We start from the raw sequence: 22,418 nt of genomic DNA on the forward strand, positions 1-22,418 counted from the left end.
AGTTGGGCATTGTAGGTGGGTCATGGGGTCAGGCATTTAGTAATTGAAGCATAATCAAATAACACACTATTTATGGATAACAAATTCTATAGTTTAATTCACATGTCCTTACCAAGCATATAACATTAATAAACAAGCCAACAGTGAGGCTGATGACCCCGTCGAAATCCCTAAATAAATAGATGACCCATAATAATTAATCGCACATTTATTTTTTTCAAAAGTATCGAGCAATCAAACTGATTATCAACTATACACTAAGTTTCATCACTCTCTATCAGATAGAATCAAAGTTATCTTGTCCCAAAGCATCGATCATTGAAATTGCTTAGCTCTGCTTAGCTTTAGCCCGAAATGTTAATTACTGAACTGAGTCAAGACATTCAGCTAATGAACATTTACATCAAGTTTCAGCATTCTACCTTAATTAAGAGGAGTTATTGCGTTCCAAAGTCCTGACCAATCAAATTGCTTATCGCCCTTTAGCCTAAGCAGCAAATTCTCACGATCGAACTTAGTCAAGCTAATATCGCCCTCACTTCATTATAACCAAAGTTATCATGCCCCAAAGCATCAACCAATCAGATAGCTTATCTCTGCTTACCCTTAACAGACAATGTTCATGATCGAACTCCATCAAGGCATTCAATTAATGAACGCCTACACCCAGTTTGAACATTCTACCTCAATTAGAATGAGAGTTATTGTGTTCTAAAGTCTCGGCCAATCAAATTGCTTATCGTTCTGCTTACCCTGAGCAGAAAACTCTCATTATCGAACTTAGTCAAGGTATTGATGTAATGAAACTATACACCAAGTTTTATCACTCTCACTTAATTAGAACTAAAGTACTATCGTGTCCCAAAGCATCAACCAATAAAATTGCTTATCTCTGCTTACCCTAAGCAAAAAATTCTCATCTTCGAACTCCATCAAGGCATTGACCTAATAAACACCTACACCAAGTTTGAACATTCTTGTTCAATTAGAAAGAGACTTATTGTGTCCCAAATAGTGTGACGGACGGACAGACGAACCCATTTTAATAGTCATCTGCTTTCTTCGAAAGGCGGGGGACAATAAAATGAAAAGAATATGGCTATTTATATACAAGAGCGGTGCTGACCCTCCAAAGGGATGCAAAGTCAGCTAGTATGGGCATTGTAGTGTCCCAAGCCGTTAGATAATCAAATGCACATATACAGGTATAAACTGTAATTGGTATAGATAAGCACAAGAACAAAAGATCAAACAATTATTCAAGCGGTATAATGAACCACGAGCAATAGGCCATAACAGTAAAAACATGATAACGACATGTAAAATCTTGTTGAAACGTCACAGTGAAATAAACTATAGTAATTGTTATCCACAAATAGTGTGTTATTTGCTTAAAAAGACATATTACAAGCTACATTAAACAGAAAATCGATCATTTTACGGAAATTCTGGCCGCCATTATGAATATTCACCATCTTGGATTTTTTTAAACACTCTGTGTTTTGGTTAATTTTAATGTCAGTAATCCCTTTCAATTGGATATTACATGTAATATCAAACTGTGAAATAACTATTATCTGACAAATTGGCCATTTGAGCAACTTTTGGCCGCCATTTTGAATTTATGCCATCTTGGATTTTGGACACTCATATTAGAGATTATTTTTTTATGATCAATGTTTCTGATATCTAGTAAATCACTTTAGTTGACCAAATAGATAAATTGGCTTATATGGGTCTGAACAAGATTTTTTTAGTAAAATTATGAACAGACATCATGAAAAAAAAACCGAAAATATTGCTGTTTTCAGATCAGTCTTTTATTTTGAAACCGAAAGCATTTCTTAAACAACACGAGTCATATACCAGCAGATTTAGAATTGTATTATGAACATTTTGAGCCATTTTACATATCCATAGGTGAACCTGTTGAGGAGTTGTGTGTTAATGTTCTTTATTTCACCTTTTTATAATTATACTTTCATTTTACCTTTATCACTTTACTTTCACTTTGTTTATACCGGAAGTGGAACTCTTCACTGAAGGAGTCTGGGTTAGTGTGAAATAAATATGGTTGACAGAGCACATGTGTTTTATTGAATAAGAGCCAATTTTAGCTGATTAACAGTGGTAGCAGAGCGTGGTTGATAAACTATAGAGTGTAATATTGAAATATTAAGTGAACAATCAAAATGACCACAAAAATTTACCCACCAGATTAACATTGTGGAGGTTTCCCTGACTTGCACTATTTCAAATAAAAAAATGGCGGCCATTTTTAAAGATGGCCGCCAAACTCACATTTGGCAAAGTGACCCGGATGTCCATCAACCAATTTTGGACACTTTAGACCTAAGGCTAACTGAAAATCATGGTTAAATTTATTCATCAAATTGGTAATGAAAATCTGTCTGTCACATGGACTATAATTTCTAGAGTTATGGCGGTAGTGAACCTTGTCACAAAAGTGATCATCTAATCTGTATGAAATTTATATGCATTATTTAAATTAGTAAAACGAACAGCCTGTCAAATTTCAACAATTTCTGTAGATTACTTCGAGAGTTGAGACCCTTGTTTCAGTTTGTAGAACCTTGTGAACCCTCAAACGGCAAAAATTATAATCTGATCTGTATGGAACTGTCTTGTAAAGGCCCCCAAACCTACAAAGGAATAAATATGCGACAACCCTTGTCGATCACTCGGACAAATTAGTTGCTGTGGGCGTATGTTTCGTAGCTTTGCAACCTATCTTAAGCTTGGTGCAGACGGTCAACTTTTCGTCGCTTGTTGCTGCAATAGGCAACTACTGGCAACTCCGAGCAATTGGCAACTCGAGGTCTCCCGTGTGCGCTGACTGGCAACGAGAAGCAATTTTTCCCCGGATGTATCCGGAATGCCGATATCACGTGATCAAAGAGACAGCCATGTTTTTTTGCACGATCCGAAATCCGAATACTCGGCTGAGCTTACATCATACAATACTGGCCGCTCAGCCCACATTTCCACCAACATGTCTTCCATCTCCACGGACCATGTTAATGTTGTTAGCTGTTCCATCTTGAAGTATCATATGACAGTAGAGTGCTCGCTGATTGGACAGTTAACCAGTTGCTTGTTGCCTGTTGTCGCCTACCGCCGCAGACGAGCAATTTTGAAGCAACAGATGAACAATTTCTCCGCGACAAGCGATTTTCTGTTGTCGAATATCAAACATGTTTGATATTTAGCAACTCGGAGCAACAGCAGGCAACTATTGTTGCCCGTTGGCGCAGACGAGTGATTTTTTCTTTCAACGACCAGCGATTTCACTGTTGCCTGAAAGTTGCTCGAAAAAGTTGCCCGTCTGCGCCTGGCTTTAGTCCAAATATATCATCAAATCACAAAGTTTGTGCGCGGGAATGTATCTTTAAGTTCATCTAAATCGGATAAAAATTCTGAACTTTAAAATCGATCTGATTTTCAGAAAATTTGGACGTAACAGTGATATATTTGAACGGTTTTGAAAATAATATTAAAATGGTTATGTCTTGAGGGCCCACAAGCTAAAAACGTGATATTTCGTATAATCTGGGGTCATAATCCAGAATGTTACGGTCAAATATGCACCAATATCGAAAGGAACCCAGACCTTTTGAGATATATCAAAATTGGATAAAAATTCGAACCTCTGGATGGCCCACAACCTGGGTATTACATTCTTTTAAGGGTAGCGTTCATTTTTTCTAGCAGTTTTGTTCTGATTTTCACAAAATTTGAACTCGGACGTAATTATGGTGTAACAGTGATATATTTAAATGGTTTTGACAATCAAATAAAAACTGTGAGGTCTAGAGGGTCCACAAGCTAAAAATGTTGAGATCTTTCGGTTATAAACATACATTGTCAGTTTCATCAAAATTGTATAACAATTGTGAACTTCTAGGATGGTAGCCCCACCTAATCAAGAACTGCTTTCGCCGGCCCCGTACATGTGTCAGTCACGATTACTTGTGAATACTCTAGAGACTATGTATGATTTTTATCAGGGATATAATAATACTTGTATAATCCCTCTTATTTGAATAGTTAAAATTTTCAGTGACAAAACTGAACATGTTAATAGACAGAGAGACGTGTATGGCATAATAGTAAGCCTTTTGGGTTAAAAAGAAAAACAAATTACATTGTACTTATTCTTCGTTGATAATCATTATTAGTGCATAAAAACAGAATCAGTACAAACAGATCCAAGTTATAATTTATTTAATAGTGACAGGATGAGATTAAATAAATATATAACAGACATTTATGATAAATATATTTAATTCAGTATTTAATTCAGTTGACATACACCTGCTTAATATTGTGATTCCCTCTTTGAGAAATACAGATTTGATCCCAAATTTATGATAAACATGCAAGTTCCATAGAGTTTTCCTGTATTCTCTGATTAATAGGAGTTTAAAATGTATTTCTTATTGAACCAAATAAATGTATAATCCAGAATAGCATGAACAAGAAATCATAACTTTTTGGAACAATTTGAGTCCAAATTTTGAGGGAAGATAACATCTATTATATAATGTTGAACAATGAATGAATTTTAAAATTTTGTCCCCTACAGCAATATTATTTGTTGTTTATTTCTTGCAATGTGTGTATTTTGTCTTATCGGTCATCCTGCACTTACTATTAACCGATTAAGAAGTAATCCTTGCTTAAATTCATTATTTCTTAAAAAATTAAAGTTTATTTCAATCATCATATACAATAATTTAATTAAACTTGAAGTATGACCCAATTGAAATGAGTTACAATTAATTTCATTTGTCTTAAACATGGACAGAATTAAACCTCATTACCACATCATCATATAGGCAAAAAAAACACCCTTTCTTAAAAAGCTTGAGAAATAATGTTTCATATCGGTTTCTAGGGTTGTACGTAGTTGCATAATCATACAGAAGAAAGTAAGCAATGCATTCGTATTATTATTAGTACTATTCACATATCTTTCATAACAACTATTGACACATCAACATTGTTCAGTCTGGGCACTAGAAAAATCTTACCTGCAAGACAATGTTGATTTTAGATACAAAATTACCCAAACACATTCTAGTTGTATTTTAAGTTTAGTGAATTGACGATGTCTATGGTTATTTCTTATATCGAATGCTGATTTTCCTATTCAAATATTTTCCTGTGAATACAAGGTATCCTTACACTTTCTAGAACACAGATATCACTTCCCATTGATGAAGTAGGGCTTTAAACTCCATTTCATTTCATTTAGGTTTTTATTTATCACAGTTTGAATTTTATGTTGACTTGCAAAGAGAAAAGCTTAAAGGAGCTAAATCGCTAACATTTAGGACCTAGAAATTGACACAAGTGGGTCGCAACTCATATAATACTGTAATATGAATGTATATAAACTGATATACATTCAATGGTTTCCGTTTTTACTCTAATTTCAAATCAGTTATGTTCCGCGAAATAAGCCTGAAGTCTCAATCGAATGCAAATTTTTAGCGCCTGGTTATTCCAGTCTACACACGCCGTTTGGTTTGGTGCAATATGTCTAGCCTCGTTCCTCGAGTCTCTTGCTAGAACTGGGGCTGAAACGCATTATGGTGCACGATTCATGTACCAATGGCAAAATGTTTATTTTGGCTGAAACGCATTATGGTACACGATTCATGTACCAATGGCAAAATGTTTATTTTGTCTTAAACATTGGATATCAGAAGCCCATCTTTTTCCGGTAAGATCACAGCATTAATGTTGATTTAAATTGACAAATAATTTGTGTTTTCAATGTTGAAGATTTTGGATGATACTGAGTTAGAGACTTTGCTACTTTAAATAAGGTTTTAAGATTTTTCTAGTACCCGACTGCTGTACTCCAAGGGAAAACTCTTTCTGAAATTAGCTAGATTAAATACTAGTATAAATATGTATATGATAAATAATAGTAGTATACAGGAAGTTAAACATGCAATTTGACTTGGTACCCTGTTTGGTTTGGTACCATAGACTTGAAATTTTGAAACAAAAATGGTAAACATAAGCCTCGTTTACACTTGGCCGCGATAAGCATGCTGTTCTGGGCACGGTACCAGGCCGCGATAAATTTCAAGAAATTGACCGGTTTACATTACTCTAAAATAACCGGTCTCAGAACCGTGCCAAGCACGCTAAATGTGGAACTCTTAACAGAAAAGTTAATTTCAGTCCCTATACAAATTACCCAGATGAAAACAATTATGATGGTTGATTTAGTTTGAGAAGCCATTTTGACAGAACTGATGACAGAGCTGTCAAAGTTTGTGGGGAAAAAGGTTAAGGTTCATTTGGCGCATGTGCAGTAATCCATGCTCAGACCGGTTAGCGTTTACACTACGAAAATTTAAAGCGAGCCAGTCCTGGTACCGTTCCGAGACCACCTCACTTCAGTGGGCCAGATTGGCACCGTACCAGGCGTGGCACGCTTACGTTTGACCTGTATACACTACAAAAAAGCAAAGCGTGCCGTACCCAGTACCGTGCCTGGTGCGCTTAAAATTTGTAATGTAAACAGGGTTATACATAACATACAAGACAGTAAACGTATTTAAAGACCTAAATAGACCTAATAATAATGAATAGTAAAGGAATATGAAAATAAATTTTAAACCATATCAATGATTCATAATAATGATTCATATCAACAGGTTGTTGAAAGTTTTTCAGCAATGAAAAGGTAAGAAGTGAAGCAACGTGATACATTTATTCTCAGTCAGTAAAAAAATTGAAACCGTATGAAAACAAATGATGGAACCAAATAAATATGTCCATGTAAATTGAGTCACATTCAAGTAACCAAGCCAATTCAAGTACCAAGTCAATCCATGACAAATGAAAGTTATTTGTAGTTTAACTTTGTGGAAAAATTTAGTACCTATATTTTAATAGAATCATTGACCCCTGTATATTTTCGTATTAATGACATATTTTTTATCTGCTGTATATTGAAGTTGAGATGAAATGTTGTAATGATCACATGGTAAAATGGCGTGTATAATCGTATTCTATCGTAGGTATCACAGCTTGTACAAATTTTAAAAATATCATCAAATACCTGGAATAATTGTTAAGGAAAATATAAATCTAATTATCTTTGAGTCATCAATTTTTATATTCAAAGAGAGAGAGAGAAATGGGGTTTAAGGTCCACAAGACACAAACTAGGTCATTTCTAGACTAATGGATGGTTCAATTTTATTTAAATAATTAGCTTCACGTGTAAGGTTCTTTAGCTGTGGAAGGAAAGCAGACAAGCAGGTAATGGAAACCATGTTAAAGGGACAATAACACTCTTGCTGGCTTGACAGCTCCAGAAAATAAATAATAGCCTTATTCTAAGTATTAGATGTTTAAGTATCCTACCTGTTCTGTAAATTATCCATTAAATCCTATTTTACTTGTCCAGAGGGTTCGAAAATATTTTTAAATCCAAGTCACATTTGAAAAGCTTTACGTTAGGCTTTTCAAATCATTTAGTTGAATTTTTCCAATTTTTTCAATTAGGTGTGTTAAGATGAAATTTGTATCATCAATTAATTGGAATATTGTAAAATAGTACAATTTGTTGACCAGAATAAAGATTGGGACATATTATTCAGTTACAACAAGAGTGGTATTGAGCCTTTAAACGATTTGGCCACCCAACCCCCTATTTTTTTTATTCAATCTATTTACAGATTGTTTTAAGGAAGGCAACATAATATGCATGCCCACCAACAGCCATCTTAACGGAGGTATAGTATAGTATGTTGTAATGTACAAATGTTCTCAAGAAGATAACAAAGATTTTGTAAATGGGACAATAACTCCACACAAAAAGATGCACATCTCTGAATTTTGATTATGGTTCATCTTTATGACTAGCAGAATATTTTGGATAAAAACTCAACAGCAGGTGGTTATAGGGTTGGCGAGAATGGCAATGATTCTTTGTAAAATTATACGTCATGAGTAGATCATAAAGAATTTTGAAATCCAAAAAATGGTTGTTTACAGTAAGTGACATTATAGAGAGATAAAACTACCAGAATTTCTAATGTAAATTGCATTGTCAAGAATTAACATGATTGGAACTATCTCGCCATAATAGATTAAAAAAAACCACCACAATTGGAATTCAACCATTTTTGGAATGATATTCCTTTTAGAGATTCAACTCTCACAATAGTAAAGTTTGCAAAGGATTTGTAATCCCTCAAATCGGCTTAAAGAAATCATATAATACAAGGATACATGTGAACACCAAGTTCTCCCCCTCCTTCTGCTACTGTTTGTATAATCTTCTTCATAACATCAGCATGTCTACAATAATACACAAAATCTCTTGATATTGTTCTTGTATTGATAATTTTCAAAACAATAAATTATATTCAGATATCTTCTGTACCGACTGGGCTATTGAAGACGGACATAAGTGTGCTATGAGGGAACTTTTGTCTGGACAGCGTTGCTATGGCCTACTTTTATTTCGAATTCCAACTGTCAAGGGTTCTTTTATGTGCATACCCATGTGTACACAGGACCGTGTTTTTTTTTGTCCCATCCAACCAACTAGGCACTGTCCTTGCCAGGCCCTTCATCCTGCACTACTGACTTGAGAAAATCGTGGCAGAAAATCCTGAGAAACTTTCTAAGCCAACACTGGAAGCAAACCTGACACGTACTGGTTAGCCTCTTACTCACTAAGCCACCAGCATTCTGGCAGATATATACCAGCGGTTGCCAGGCAGGATATGCCCACATTTTGCAAGAGATGAATAGAGAACAAGCTAAAAACAAAAAGGATTTTTTGTACAATCAGGGGTCATAATCCAGAAAGTTATGGTCTGAAATGTGAGATTTTTGGAATATAAAGATATGTTTAAGTTTTATCAAAATTGGATAAAATTGTGACCGCTAGAGCGTCCATAACCTTTGTATTTCATACTTATCCACAATTTGCGTACAAAGAGCGGCCATTTTGTCGCGCAGTTTCATTTCGATTTTCCCAAAATTCCAATTCAATCTTCATTATGGTGGAATGGTGATATATCTAAACGGTTTTTAAAATTGGAAAAAAAATTCTGACCTCTAGAGAATCCACAAGCTAAAAATGCAATTTTCGACCAATCAGGGGCCATAATCCAAGACATTATGTTTGGATATGTGTGATTATCAAAAGGAACCAAGACATATATTTAAAGTTTCATCCAAATCGGATAAAAACTGTGTCCTCTAGAGGGTCCACAACCTTGATATACCATTTTTTTTACACAATTTGCGTACAATTTTTGTCAGATTTTCACGAAATTCGAACTCAACCATCATCAGTGTATAACTATGATATATTCACAAGTTTTTTTTTTAAATCGGATAAAAATTGTGACCTCTATAGGGACCACAAGGTCAAAACGCGATTTTTCGTACAATAAAGTGCCATAATTCAGGAAGTTACGATCCGATATGCGCAAATATCGAAAGGAACCAATATCGTTGGGTTATAAACATGTATTTCAAGTTTCATCAAAATTGTGACCTCTAGAGGGTCCACAACCTTGATTTACCAGATGTTTACACTATTTGCGTACGAGGGGTGGCCATTTTGTCCGTCAGTTTTGGACTGATTTTCACAAAATTCGAACTCAACAAACATTTTGATGTAACGGTGATATATTCTTAATCGAATCAAAATTGTGCCTTCTAGGAGGTCCACAACCTTGATATACTAGATGTTCACACTATTTGCGTACAAGGGGCGGTGATTTTGTCCGACAGTTTTGGTCCGATTGTCACGAAATTTGAACTCAACCATCATTAGGGTGTAACGGGGATATACTAAACCGTTTTTTTAAATCGGATAAAAATTATAACCTCTAAAGTGACTCACAAGTTAAAAGCATGATTTTTTGTACAATCAGGAGCCATAATTCAGGAAGTTACAATCCGATATCGAAAGGAACCAAGATCTTTGGGATATAAACATCCATTCTAAGTTTCATCAAAATTGAATGAAAATTGTGAATTCTAGAGGGTCCACAACCTCGATATACCATATTTTACACTATTTGCAACCATTTTGTCTGGCAGTTTTGGTCCGATTTTCACGAAATTCTAACTCAACCATCATTAGGGTGTAACGGTGATATACTAAAACGCTTTTTTTAAATCGGATAAAAATTGTGACCTCTATAGGGACCACAAGCTCATACAATCAAGGGCCAAAATTCCGGAAGTTACGATCCGATATGAGCGAATATCGAAAGGAACCAAGATCTTTGGGTTATAAACATGTATTTCAAGTTTCATCAAAATCAAATCAAAATGTGGGCGTATAAAAAAGATTCATGCTTTATACAATGTACCAAGGCATTTTGAACATGTTATCCGAGTTGTAAAGTTTGGGAATCAGAATTCAATTTGCAGTACTTAAGCATTTACCATGATCTTATTGTTACTAGAATACTACTGTACTATTAAGAAATAACCAACAAATGCCAGTTTTGAAAATAATGTATAAACAATCACTCCCGATGGCGAAATGCCACAGAAAAGTTAAAGTTTACAATCTTTCGTTATTCTTAAAAAAATAATTTGAGAAACTGAGAATGATAGAAATCAACACAAACTAGGTCATTTTGGGACTAACATATTGTTCAATTGTAATTCATTAATTTGCTTGCACATAGGGGTCTTTAGCTGTGGGGTGAAACTAGAGAAAACCCACGCAGTTGGACAGGCGACTCAACTCCTTGTCACGTACAAGCAGGGAATTGAAACCACGTGACTTGACTTAATGACAGACCTTATGATCTTATGTGCACATGTTAACCCATTTGGCCACCCAATTCCCCTCAAGAAACGGAAGTGAAACAATCATTTTAATATTACTTACTTGCATGGATGAACAGACGCTAATGGTGGTCCTGGTAAATGAGGATGTGCTTCCATGGTGACAGTTTTTTTGGCATGATCTTGACTAAAATCATCATATAATTCATCTACTGTTAAAGGTTTTCTATTCTAAAAAAACAATTCATTTAAATTATTTCTTTATTTTAATATTTCATAAAAGCAAAACAAGCCAGCTAGTTCACATTACTAAATATGTAAGATTTTAATTTAAAGACTGTTGCCCTAATATCAAGCATAACATTTTTTTCCAAGGATTGCTGAGAATCTTATTAGGCTAATTTTCAACACATCCGAATTCTTATCCCCCAAAATTAAACAGGCATTATGCAAGAGCTAAATCTTCCTATTTCAGATCTTTCTTTGGGCATTAAATGTTACTCAAACTATATTTAGACATTTATTAACTTGACAAGACCATAATCAACTCTTGATGCCATCGAATGGTTCCGATTTTAAGTAGATTAGAACTGTTTGGCTATTTAATGATTTAATTTAAAAATGGTGAAGCAAGACTAAGTCTCGAACAACCGGTACAGTGGTTACAGTCAGTGAACACATCTTGTCAAACCTTCAAATACTAATATCTTTGCCCAGAATAAAGAAATTTTAATGAAGTTTTCAATATATTCATTTTGCCTTATCTATTTTTGAACTATTATAGCAAGAACGACCAGCTCTTTATAAATAAATCTTACATACTGCTTCTTTAATCTAGTTTCTTCATGTTACTGGTCTAGAAATTACCATATCCCTAAATGAATTGACTAGAGGTTGAAGCATTTGTCCAAGTTTCATAAAGTTCTTTAAGATTTAATGTAGTTTTTAAAAAAAAACAGGGACAACCCAAAAAATTTGACCTTAATCTTTAACTTTCAGTGACTTTCATCAAAGGGAATCAAAGACATCAATGAACAGTGGACAAGGCTTGACAGCAAAATTGTTGCCATCATTGCGGAATAACAATTAAGAATCGATCATCCAGTGCTGTTTGTGATTGTCAGTAGTGTTTCCCATAGTTATGTACTTAATAGCTGAGTCTAGTGTTCAGCTCCTCTTTTCAAGAAATGTTTAATAGAGTTACTTCTGTTGATCATGGGCAATATGAACATGCGGAAATTGTTAACTTCGTTTTTATCGCATTTTTACTTAAAAATAAAAATAGGTGACACAGTCGATTTATGATGACACAGTGGTATCCGAGAACCAGAATATTTTTTTATTTTTTCTTTGTGTGGTCTAAAATTGAAAATTAAAACAACTTACTTCATCATAACCAAAGAGCCATAATCGAGGTGTTTGATAATATTTATCATAAGTTATATTTAAATCATAAGTTCTAGTTTGTATAATACCACTATCACCACCACCAGCAGCGCCATCAGATTCTGATACTACTGCCTCTGGTTTCAATGCTGCCTGCAAAATAAAAATGAAGCAATAAATTAATCATGGAATTATACAAATATATCATTTGCTCAGTTACAGAAAACATGACGTTTAGATCATGGAATTCTTTTAAACATTTCTGATTTGGAGGCAATGCAATATTTGAATTTGAGTGTGTTATGCAAAACTATAAATTTCAATAAATAAAACCTTTTGCATTAAGAATTACAAACATTTATGTACTGTGTTAGAAATATCAATTAACATTTTAAATCCTATTCAGAATGTACATGCTTTATGTATAATTATATACAGAAATTAGAAGACAAGTGTGGACCATTTGCTACCATTATATCAAGTAAACATTTCTGAGCAGAGCAGTCAATTAAGTGACTTAGCAAATTAATGTTCACAAAATTAAGGTACTTACATCATCCTCTTCTTCTAACATGCCACCTTGTTCAAAAGCTTCCATGTCTTCTGCTTCACCATCATCCTCTTCATCGTCATCATTATCTTCATCACGGTCTGCTTTTGTTTGACTAGTCTAAATTTAGAAATAAGTGTAATGATGGACTGACTCACAATCCCCGAAATATTGAGTTTAGGACAATTTACTAAGGCAAACTTCCCATCATATTCTCAATTCTTAAACTGATATTTCATGCATCTTCAAATCCATAATTCAAATAATACAAATGTTCTGTTTACATATAAACAGTTAAAAATACTGCCATGTTGGACTGTCTTTTGTGGCCTACTATTCCATTGAAATACATTCATGGAATTTTTCTAATGGAGTTTTGGAATAAGAATGCATGATTGTGATTTAACTAAAAGTTCATTCAATATAAAAAATAGATGTCCAAAGTCACCAATAATTTACACACACTCTTGTTGATCTTTTGTCTACATGAATTTTAATAAATCAAATGATAGAAAGTGTGTTGTACTCAATTGGACAACCATCAAAGTTAATTTACAAACAAAATGAGAGTAGAGTGAAAATAATGATACACCATGAATTTTTTACAAAAAGCACTACAGACATGTGCTAGTGCTTCTCAATCTCAATTAATAAAAATGTCTGTATACCAGTTGAGTTTAAAAATGAAAAGACAATACTTAATTAATCATAATTTCTTATCTCAGGCCTGGCAGAGTGGGGGGGGGGGTACTTTTAAAAAAGAAAAAACTGTTATGCTCTATACTGATCCCTAGGTAAAGAGACTCCCAGTTGCGAGTCACGATTAGTTTACTGAACAGTCAATCTTTATTTCAAGCCCATTTCACTTCCATTGTATCTCACTTTCGTCCCTTATCTGTCAAATAATTCACTGCTATCAGTTATGAACAGTTAAATCAAGAGGTTGCCATACAAAATACGCCTACATTTTCCAAGAAATGTATGGAGAAGAGGCAAAACCAATAGGACTCATCCTCACCAATTGTAGCTCCACTAGAGGCCCTAAAAATTCATACACATTTCACATTTTGCGTAAAAAGCAGGGGCTATAGCTCTAAAACGTGAGGTCTGCTCACTCTGCTGCATACCAAAGTTATCCAAAAACTTTTGATCCTTATACATAGTTTAAGTTTCATCTCATGAATCAGAAAAAAAATGTAGCCTTAAGAAGGTCCACAAACTTCATTCATATTTTACATTTTGCGTAAAAGGCAGGGGCCAATGCACACCAAAATTGAACTCATCCAAGAGCTAGTGATACTGTTTTATGTTCATATAAATCGGATAAAAATTCTGAACTTTCAAATACATGTATATTTGAACGGTTTTGAAAATAAGATTAAAATGGTGACCTCTAGAGGGGTCCACAAGCTAAAAATGTGATATTTTGTACAATCAGGGGCCATAATTCAGAAAGTTACAACCCAATACGAACCTTTGGAATATATCAAAATTGGATGAAAATTTGAATCTCTGGATGGCCCACAACCTGGATATTTAATGGTTTTAAGGGTAGCGACCATTTTGTCAGGCAGTGTAACAGTGATATATTTGAACGGTTCTGACAATCAAATAAAAACTGTGAGGTCTAGAGGGTCCACAAGCCAAAAATGTTGAGATCTTTCAGTTATAAACATACACTGGACAGAAGTACAAATTAAACGATTTATGGTGATTTTAAACAGTTTTTACGAATTTTTAAACAAAGATTTGATATTAAACGAATGTGAAAGAAATTAGTGCTAGATACACAAGATTAAATGATACCTGGTTTACAGTGATATCCCCAGGAGTTTTCGGCTCCTGGACCCTCGCCTCAAGTCCTAGGATGGTAGCACCCCCAATCATGAATTGCTTATGTCGACCCTGTATCTAATAAGTGCAGCTAAAGAAAGTGAGTATTTTATAACCAATTTGTATCTTCCTTCAAATGACAAACTCAATGTATTAACTCGGATATTAAATACTGGTAAAAATTTACCTTAGAATCTAATGTCATTTCTGCTACAAGTTCTGCTGTGTTCACAACATTAGAATCAGCTGAAATAGAACAAGCCAACAGTGAGGTTGATGTCCCCCACCAAAATCCCAAAATAAATAGATGACACATATTAATTAATAGCACATTTATTTTTTTAAAAAGTATCGAGCAATCAAACTACATACATGTATACACTAAGTTTCCTCACTCTCTATCAGATATAATCAAGATTATTGATCAATGAAATAGATCAGCTCTGCTTAGCTTCAGCTCGAAATGTTAATCATTGAACTCGGTCAAGACATTCACCTAATGCACATCTACACCAGCAGAGTTGTTATGTTCCAAAGTCTTGACCAGTCAAATTGCTTATCGCTCCTTAGCCTAAGCAGAAAACTCTCACCATCGAACTTAGTCAAGGTAATGATATCATGAATCTATATTCAGAGTTTCATCGCTCTCACTTCATTATAACCAAAGTTATCGTGCCCCAAAGCATCAACCAATCAAATTGCTTATCTCTGCTTACCGTAAGCCGACAATGTTCATCAATGAACTCTATCAAGGCATTCACCTACATGTAATGAGAGAGAGAGAGAAGTGGGGTTTAACATCCACTCGACACAAACTAGGTCATTTCGGGACAAACATACATGTATGGTTCAATTTTATTTGCATAATTCGCTTGCACGTAGGGGTCTTTAGCAGTGGGAGGAAACCGAAGGACCCGGAGAAAACCCACGAGGTTGGACAGGCGACCCTACTCCTTGTCACGTACAACCGGGGAATCGAAACCACGCCAGTTGACTCAATGACAGACTTTATGATACAGCGCGCACGTGCTAACCATTCAGCCATCCAACCCCCCCATTCACCTAATGAACGCAGGCATACACCAAGTTTGAACATTCTACCTCAATTAGAAAGAGAGTTATTGTGTCCCAAAAAATATGATGGACAGAGGGACACACAGACAGATGAACCCATTTTAATAGTCCCCTGCTTTCTTCGAAAGGCGGGGGATAATTATATAAAAAAAGATAGGTTGCCAGGCAACAAAACATACGCCCACAGCAGCTAAATCGTCCGAGCGGTCAACAAGGGTTGTCACATATTTATTCTTTTGTAGGTAATTAGGGGCATTTAATAGACAATTTCATACAGATGACATTATAATTTTCGTCGTTTGAGGGGTCACAAGGTTCTAAAAACTAAAATAAGGGCCATAGCACTGGAAGTAATCTACAGAAATTATTGAAATTCGACAGGATTTTTCGTTTTACTAATTCAAATAATGCATATAAATTCCTATACTCCTCGCAGTGTTTCGTTTGTTTAGAGCTAATCCCACTACTCACTGCTGTAAACAAAGAAAATTCTTGTTCTAAATTATGACTGGTCAATAGTCCGATTAACAACCAATAGATTACTGCGTAACAATACCAAACAAAGCTCCAAATTGGACCAAATATGTTTATATAACGTTATGTCATGACGCACGATTTTATTATGCCCAATTAACCAGTGCATAGCAGAATATTGCAGAAAAACTAATTGTGTGACAAACAAGGCTATCAACTGTCAACACGATTTTTACTCTGTGGATATTATGTAAACAATATAGTTTTGAGACGAACAACACTTTCACCGTTTTTAATACCTTAAATCACTGTCCAAAGTTTTAGGGAAGACCCCTGATTAAACGAAGGGCTGTCATGTTGCTGTGATTTTGGATAGATTTGATTGAACGGGAAGAATAGACACACTCCCTCAAAAGCGCAAGTATCAGAAGCTAATCCAGCAATGGCCAGAGAGGGATTTCTCGGGCCATTGCTTCAGGAATATGATAAATTCCATACAGATTGGATGATAGTAAAACAAGGGCCATAACTCTAGAAGTAATTGACGGAAATTGCTTACATTCAATAGGCTTCTTCATTTCACTAATTTAAATGATGCATTTGAATTTCATACATATTGGGTGATAACTTTTGTCATTCGAGCATTCACAAGATTCAACAAAGTGAAACAATGGCCATAACTATACACGTAGATGTAATTAACGGAAATTTGCTGAAACTCAAAAGGCTTGTTCGTTTTACTAATTTAAACCATACATGTAAATTTCATACAGATCCGATAATAATTTTTGTCGTCAGAGCATTCACAAGGTACAACAAATTGAAACAAGGGCCATAACTCATGGCATAGTTAATGGAAATTGATGAAATTCAATAGGATTCTTTGTTTTACTTATTTAAATGATGCATATAAATTTCATACAGATCGTTTGATAACTTTTGTCATTAGAGCGTTCACAAGGTGCAACAAGGGCCATAACTCATGGCGTAATGAACGGAAATTTGCTGAAACTCAATAGACTTGTTCGTTTTACTAATTTAAACCATACATATAAATTTTAAACAGATCGGATGATAACTGTTGTCATTAGAGTGAAACAAGGGCCATAACTCTAGATGTAATTAAAGCAAATCTCTGAAATTCAAAAGGATTCTTTGTTTTACTATCTAAATGATGCAAATGCATATAAATTTCATACAGATCGGTTGATCACTTTTGTTGTTAAAGCGTTCACAAGGTGCAACAAAGTGAAACAAGGACCATAACTCCAGACGAAATTAACGGAAGTTATTGAAATTAAATAGGCTTCTTCATCTCACTAATGCAAACAACATATATTAATTTCAAAACAATCAGATGATAAATGTAGTCTGTAGAGTATTCCCAAGAAATTGTGGACCATGGATGGACGGACCGACCGACAGACAGACGGACGCAACGGCAATATACGACCACATTTCCATGGGGGTGTATAATGACAATGAATACATCTCAGTAATTTAGTCTAGGAGAATAAATTCACCATAAAAGCTACCATTTTTATTATTCAATGCAGGCTACAATTTTTATGAGTTGTTAACCAAAGGAACTGGAACAAACAATGTCCAATTTGGCAATCAGTACAAGCTTTCCCTTTTACCTGGAACATTTTAAGACATCAAAAATTATGAGAAGCCATAGCGGGTACTTACGAGCAAAATGGTGTGTATCCACCCAACCACCATCATCATCTTCCTCAATAACCTTTTCTTGTTCTTGTTGATGTGTATCCATTTGTTTTACTCTTTTATAACATGGTACTACAATAACAAACTATTATACTATTAACTACAGCTCTTGTTTTCACATATATTGGTCAGTCAAGACTGACATACACTGAAATTTAACGCTCCATACATAAAACTTAGGACGTTTTATTTGGTGTAAAAGATTTGGTAAGCTTACACAAGGGCCATTACAGATCTGGGGCTTGGACAGTGCAGTGGATGATTTGATAGTTGTCTATATGTGTGATTATTTGTTTGTTTCTAGTACATTGTCGTGTGTGGTGCTGTCAGTCTGCAATTACTATTATAAGCTTACAGATTTATCTCAATTATATAGTTTTAAGATAATTGCAAGAAGAATCTTACCATTTCGAGTTATAAGGAATTGTTTATCTGGAGGTAAATATGGTCTTATCTTTATGTCTTCTCCAGTTGCCCACTGCCATGTTGGACAATGATGTACAATGTGATCACCAGCAACTACAAACTATAAAATAACAAAACTATCAAACAGGGTTGATTCCAAATCCACAGTTTCATTACTGGTTCTACTTTTCACTCAAATCTACACTTGTACTTAAGAGTAATCCATATATTATTGTTTTCCAAATTTAATCTTTCATTTACTACTCGGTAACATTGCATTCTGACCTTTCCATTGAGAGCAATCAACATAACCATGACTTATAGTATTGATAAATTAGGGAAAGAACAAACCTCCTCTGGTGTTATAACGCCTGTTTCTTTAAATTTTGATTCCTGTAAATGTGAAATGAAGATTAACAGTAAATACATGTATTCAAAAATGATGCCTGAAAATTCAATACACATTCACAGCAATCAACAAGCGTTGAGTATTGTCAAATAAATGAAATGGGTTTTAAGTTTTAACGTCACACTTTGTCAAACGAATTGTCAAATGGTTGTGGGAATGAGGAATAGTTCTGGAGAGAGAGAAAGAGAAATGGAGTTTAACGTCCACTCGACACAAACTAGGTCCTTGCGCGTAGGAGTCTTTAGCAGTGGGAGAAAACCGGAGGACCCGGAGAAAACCCACGAGGTTGGAGGGGCGACCCTACTCCTTCTCACGTACAACCGGGGAATCGAAACCCTGCCAGTTGACTCAATGACATACCGTATGATATAGCGCGCACATGCTAACCATTCGGCCATCCATGGGCATCCAACCCCCCGAATAGTTCTGGAAAAACTATAATATTATATAAGTTACATTAGTAATAATTTTTATACATCCATCCACCACAAATATTTGATCATCTCTGGAACATTAGGCTTCAAAAAGAAAATGTCTTCTCCCTTATATTTCTTTCCTTTCAATAATAACTGTATATTTTATCATGTATTACTATTTTGTTTTCTACCAATTTGGTATGTCGGCTATATATTTGTTTATAGTTGGGGAACAGCAGGGGCTCTCATTACTCTCAAGTGTGTAAGACACTGGATCACTAACCAAGAGATAATGGCGGATTTGGGTAAATCGATTTACAGTAGTAAATCAAGAAGCTTGGAGAATGGTGAGGCTGTACAGTGTTGATGGTGGGATTTCATTACTGACAAAAAAGATCTACATGTATTACAGGGCCAGATTCCTAGAAAATTCTTAAATTAAGCACAAAGTCATGCTTCACTTTTTCTTACGTAAGAAACTTTATAAAATACCGTCTCTAGAAAATTCTCAAGAACATTCTTACGTAAGCACCAGTCAAGTACGAGTCTAAGCACATTGTGACTGGTAAACTGAGACTACGATACTCTCTAACGTCATAAAAACAATTTTGGTATGCCAATTACGTCATAAAATGGTCAATTTAGATGCATTTGACATGACCCCTATATACATATAAAATGAGCCACAAGCTAAAAAAAAAAAACCAAGCCCATGCAGACAGACTGAATAAGTGTGAGAGTGTCTGATCTTAAAGTAGCCTGTGTATTTGTGTTGTTTACTAATTGGTAAATAAATCAGATGGTTTCAGGGTAGAAGCAAAATTTTCTATAGCATTCTTCTTGAGAATATGTTTCTAAAGGATTTTCTGTCTTTCAATTGTCTCTTTGGTATCAAAAGATGTAGGAAATACGTGGAATAACTCTATGTCAACATTGATGTTGTGATCTTACCGGGAAAATATTGGCTTCTGATATCCAATATTTAAAACAAAATAAATATTTTACCATTGGTACAGAAATCGTGGACCATAATGCGTTTGGGCGCCATTTGTAACAAGGGCTTAAAGAACGAGGCTAGACATATTCCACAAGTCATGTCAAACGGTGACGGTATATTCTTATCTGGAGAGCATGCACAATAAATACTATCGGTGCAGAATGGAATAACCAGATGCTAGAGACTGCAATTCAACTGAGAGTTCTGCCGTATTTCGCCGAACATAACGGTTTAGAAATTACAGTAAAAACAGAAACGATTGAATGTAAATTAATTTATATACATTCATATTATATTATCATATACGTTGTGACCCATTTGTGTCAATTTCTAGTTCCCAAATATTAGCGATTTAGCTCATTTAAGGTTGGTAAGCAAGCCGTATACCTTGCTTGGGACTTATGCTTAGATTGACAATGTTTAAGAACGAAGTTGTGCTTAAGTTTTTTCTTGGAACACATAATAACGTGCTTGTGCTTATACTGAAGTCTACTTAGAATCTAACACAAGAACGTTAAGAATTTTCTGAAAACAAAAAATAAGATAAGTTTACTTAAAGATACATTATGGGAGATTGTAATAGAGAGTTGGCCATTCTTGCTATAACAGTTCAAAAATAGATGATGGAAGAAGAATATATTGAAAATTTCAGTCAAATTACTTTATTCTGAACAAAGTTATCACCATTGTTATTTTTGACTAGAAATAGGAGTCAACTCTACATGTATCTTCACCGTCTCCGAGAATGGCCGATCGTTTGATTGACAGGCGTTAACTCCACCTACATAATCTTGATTATCAACTAACGTTTTCAATGGCTGTGGTAATGTAAGCCTATTCGGTTTGAGACGCGGTTGCAATTCAATTCATTTCACATTTATTTTAACTACAAATTAAAAATAAGACTTTTAATATATAGATAAGAAGCGAAAGTTTGAAAGGAATGGACCAAATCAATGAGGCAGCATTGTACATGTCATAAGTATAGCCGACTTCTTGTTATACATTGTAGCCTGCGTGTACTCTTGTACTGTAACTGGTAGGCCTACGTGACTCCCGAAGCAAACAAATAGGAAACAGTGATCCAATGGGACTGCAATTCAACTGGGGTGAAGTTAGCTGCGATGTTTATCAATTTCCATAATTTTTCTAAAAACGCAAGAGACAAAAGAGCGTATAATACCGACATCCAAACTCTCATTTTAACCACAACTAAATGATAATATCAAGGCCGTATATTGAACTTTCAATCAAATTGACTGACATGCTCAACAGCGGCCTCGCTTCGTACGCTCTATCATTTAGCTACGATCATCACTGCCTTTTATGGAAAATTTCCGGGAGTATGATGTCAACGTAAGGATTAATCTTCGCTTACGACGCCATTTAAAAATTTAATCAATCAATGAAATCCTGTTTAAATCCAAACCATTCGTGGGTCTTCAGAGTTGATTTTGATCTTGTTGTGTAAATAAAGATTTAATTTATAATTTCTATGACATCTGAAGCCTAAATAAAGACTTAAAATATGCTGATTTAGCTCTTGCATAATGCATGTTTAAATGCAAAGTCTACTTGCCCAGTTCTCAAGAATAGTCTTTGTTTCAATTTCCTATTTGTGATTAGGCTACATCTATGCTGCCTCTGCACAAATCAAATGTGTTGTCCCTATATATTTAATAATTTGTTGGGTTTTTTTCCCCCATCAGTTTGTTTTAAATAAATGGCAATCATACCGTGAGTACAGGTGTCAGGTATTCGGCAACACCTCGGGCTGTGCCCTTTACAGCATTTATCATATTCTGCATGGTTCTTGGTTAAATATTGAAGTCTAATACATCACGGGACAGCTTGTTATTATTTTTAGCCCCCTCCCACTAGTAGTAATTAATTAATTTCAAAATAGGAGAGCTGAAACGGGAAATAACTCTAATAGCGGTTTTCGCACCGTAGCTGTGGTGGTAAGTGTGCCCCCTTCTCAAGGCGATTAAGGGTGTTTGGTCAAGCCTACCGTGAATGCAATTCTTTTTCTTTGTCCGCAGCCGCAAAAATTTTAAAATGACTAGACCTGAATGTGTATGGAGATTATAATATTGTGCATTCTTTTGTGAGATGAACTTGCTGTCTTCGTTGATATAGTCAGCACTAGATAAGAAACATCATCTCTCAAACCCCCGTGTTTCGAGATAAGAGATGGTGCTATATAGTTTCATTCAAAACAACAATTGAGTATTGTTTTACAATTAAGCTTAAAATCCTACCTGACACGGGTACAAATCCCCAGCTTTTAAATCGAAGGAGTAATAGATTGCTTTCTCCGACGTCGTG

The 22,418-nt window shown here is 34.9% G+C and overlaps 1 protein-coding gene across 2 annotated transcripts; it reads right to left on the reverse strand.

The window, feature by feature from the left end:
* Window positions 1–3,771: 3,771 nt before the first annotated feature.
* LOC126820998 (ubiquitin-like-conjugating enzyme ATG3) lies at window positions 3,772–21,977 on the reverse strand. Of its 2 annotated transcripts, none has more exons than XM_050549240.2 (10): window positions 21,827–21,977; window positions 18,620–18,661; window positions 18,269–18,389; window positions 17,828–17,935; window positions 14,775–14,833; window positions 12,758–12,874; window positions 12,205–12,357; window positions 10,922–11,049; window positions 8,284–8,352; window positions 3,772–7,105 (listed from the first exon to the last, which is right to left on the reverse strand). In XM_050549240.2, exons 1-10 carry the CDS (start codon window positions 21,896–21,898, stop codon window positions 7,024–7,026), a joined length of 951 nt encoding a protein of 316 aa, XP_050405197.1. In that variant the 5' UTR covers window positions 21,899–21,977; the 3' UTR covers window positions 3,772–7,023. The 2 variants fall into 2 exon arrangements, with proteins under 2 accessions (XP_050405197.1, XP_055955840.1); XM_056099865.1 differs by having other exon boundaries at window positions 12,205–12,353; window positions 12,754–12,874.
* Between the last annotated feature and the right edge of the window lie 441 nt (window positions 21,978–22,418).

This window comes from Patella vulgata, chromosome 1, assembly GCF_932274485.2.
Source record: "Patella vulgata chromosome 1, xgPatVulg1.2, whole genome shotgun sequence".
Classification (NCBI taxonomy): Eukaryota; Metazoa; Mollusca; class Gastropoda; family Patellidae; genus Patella; species Patella vulgata.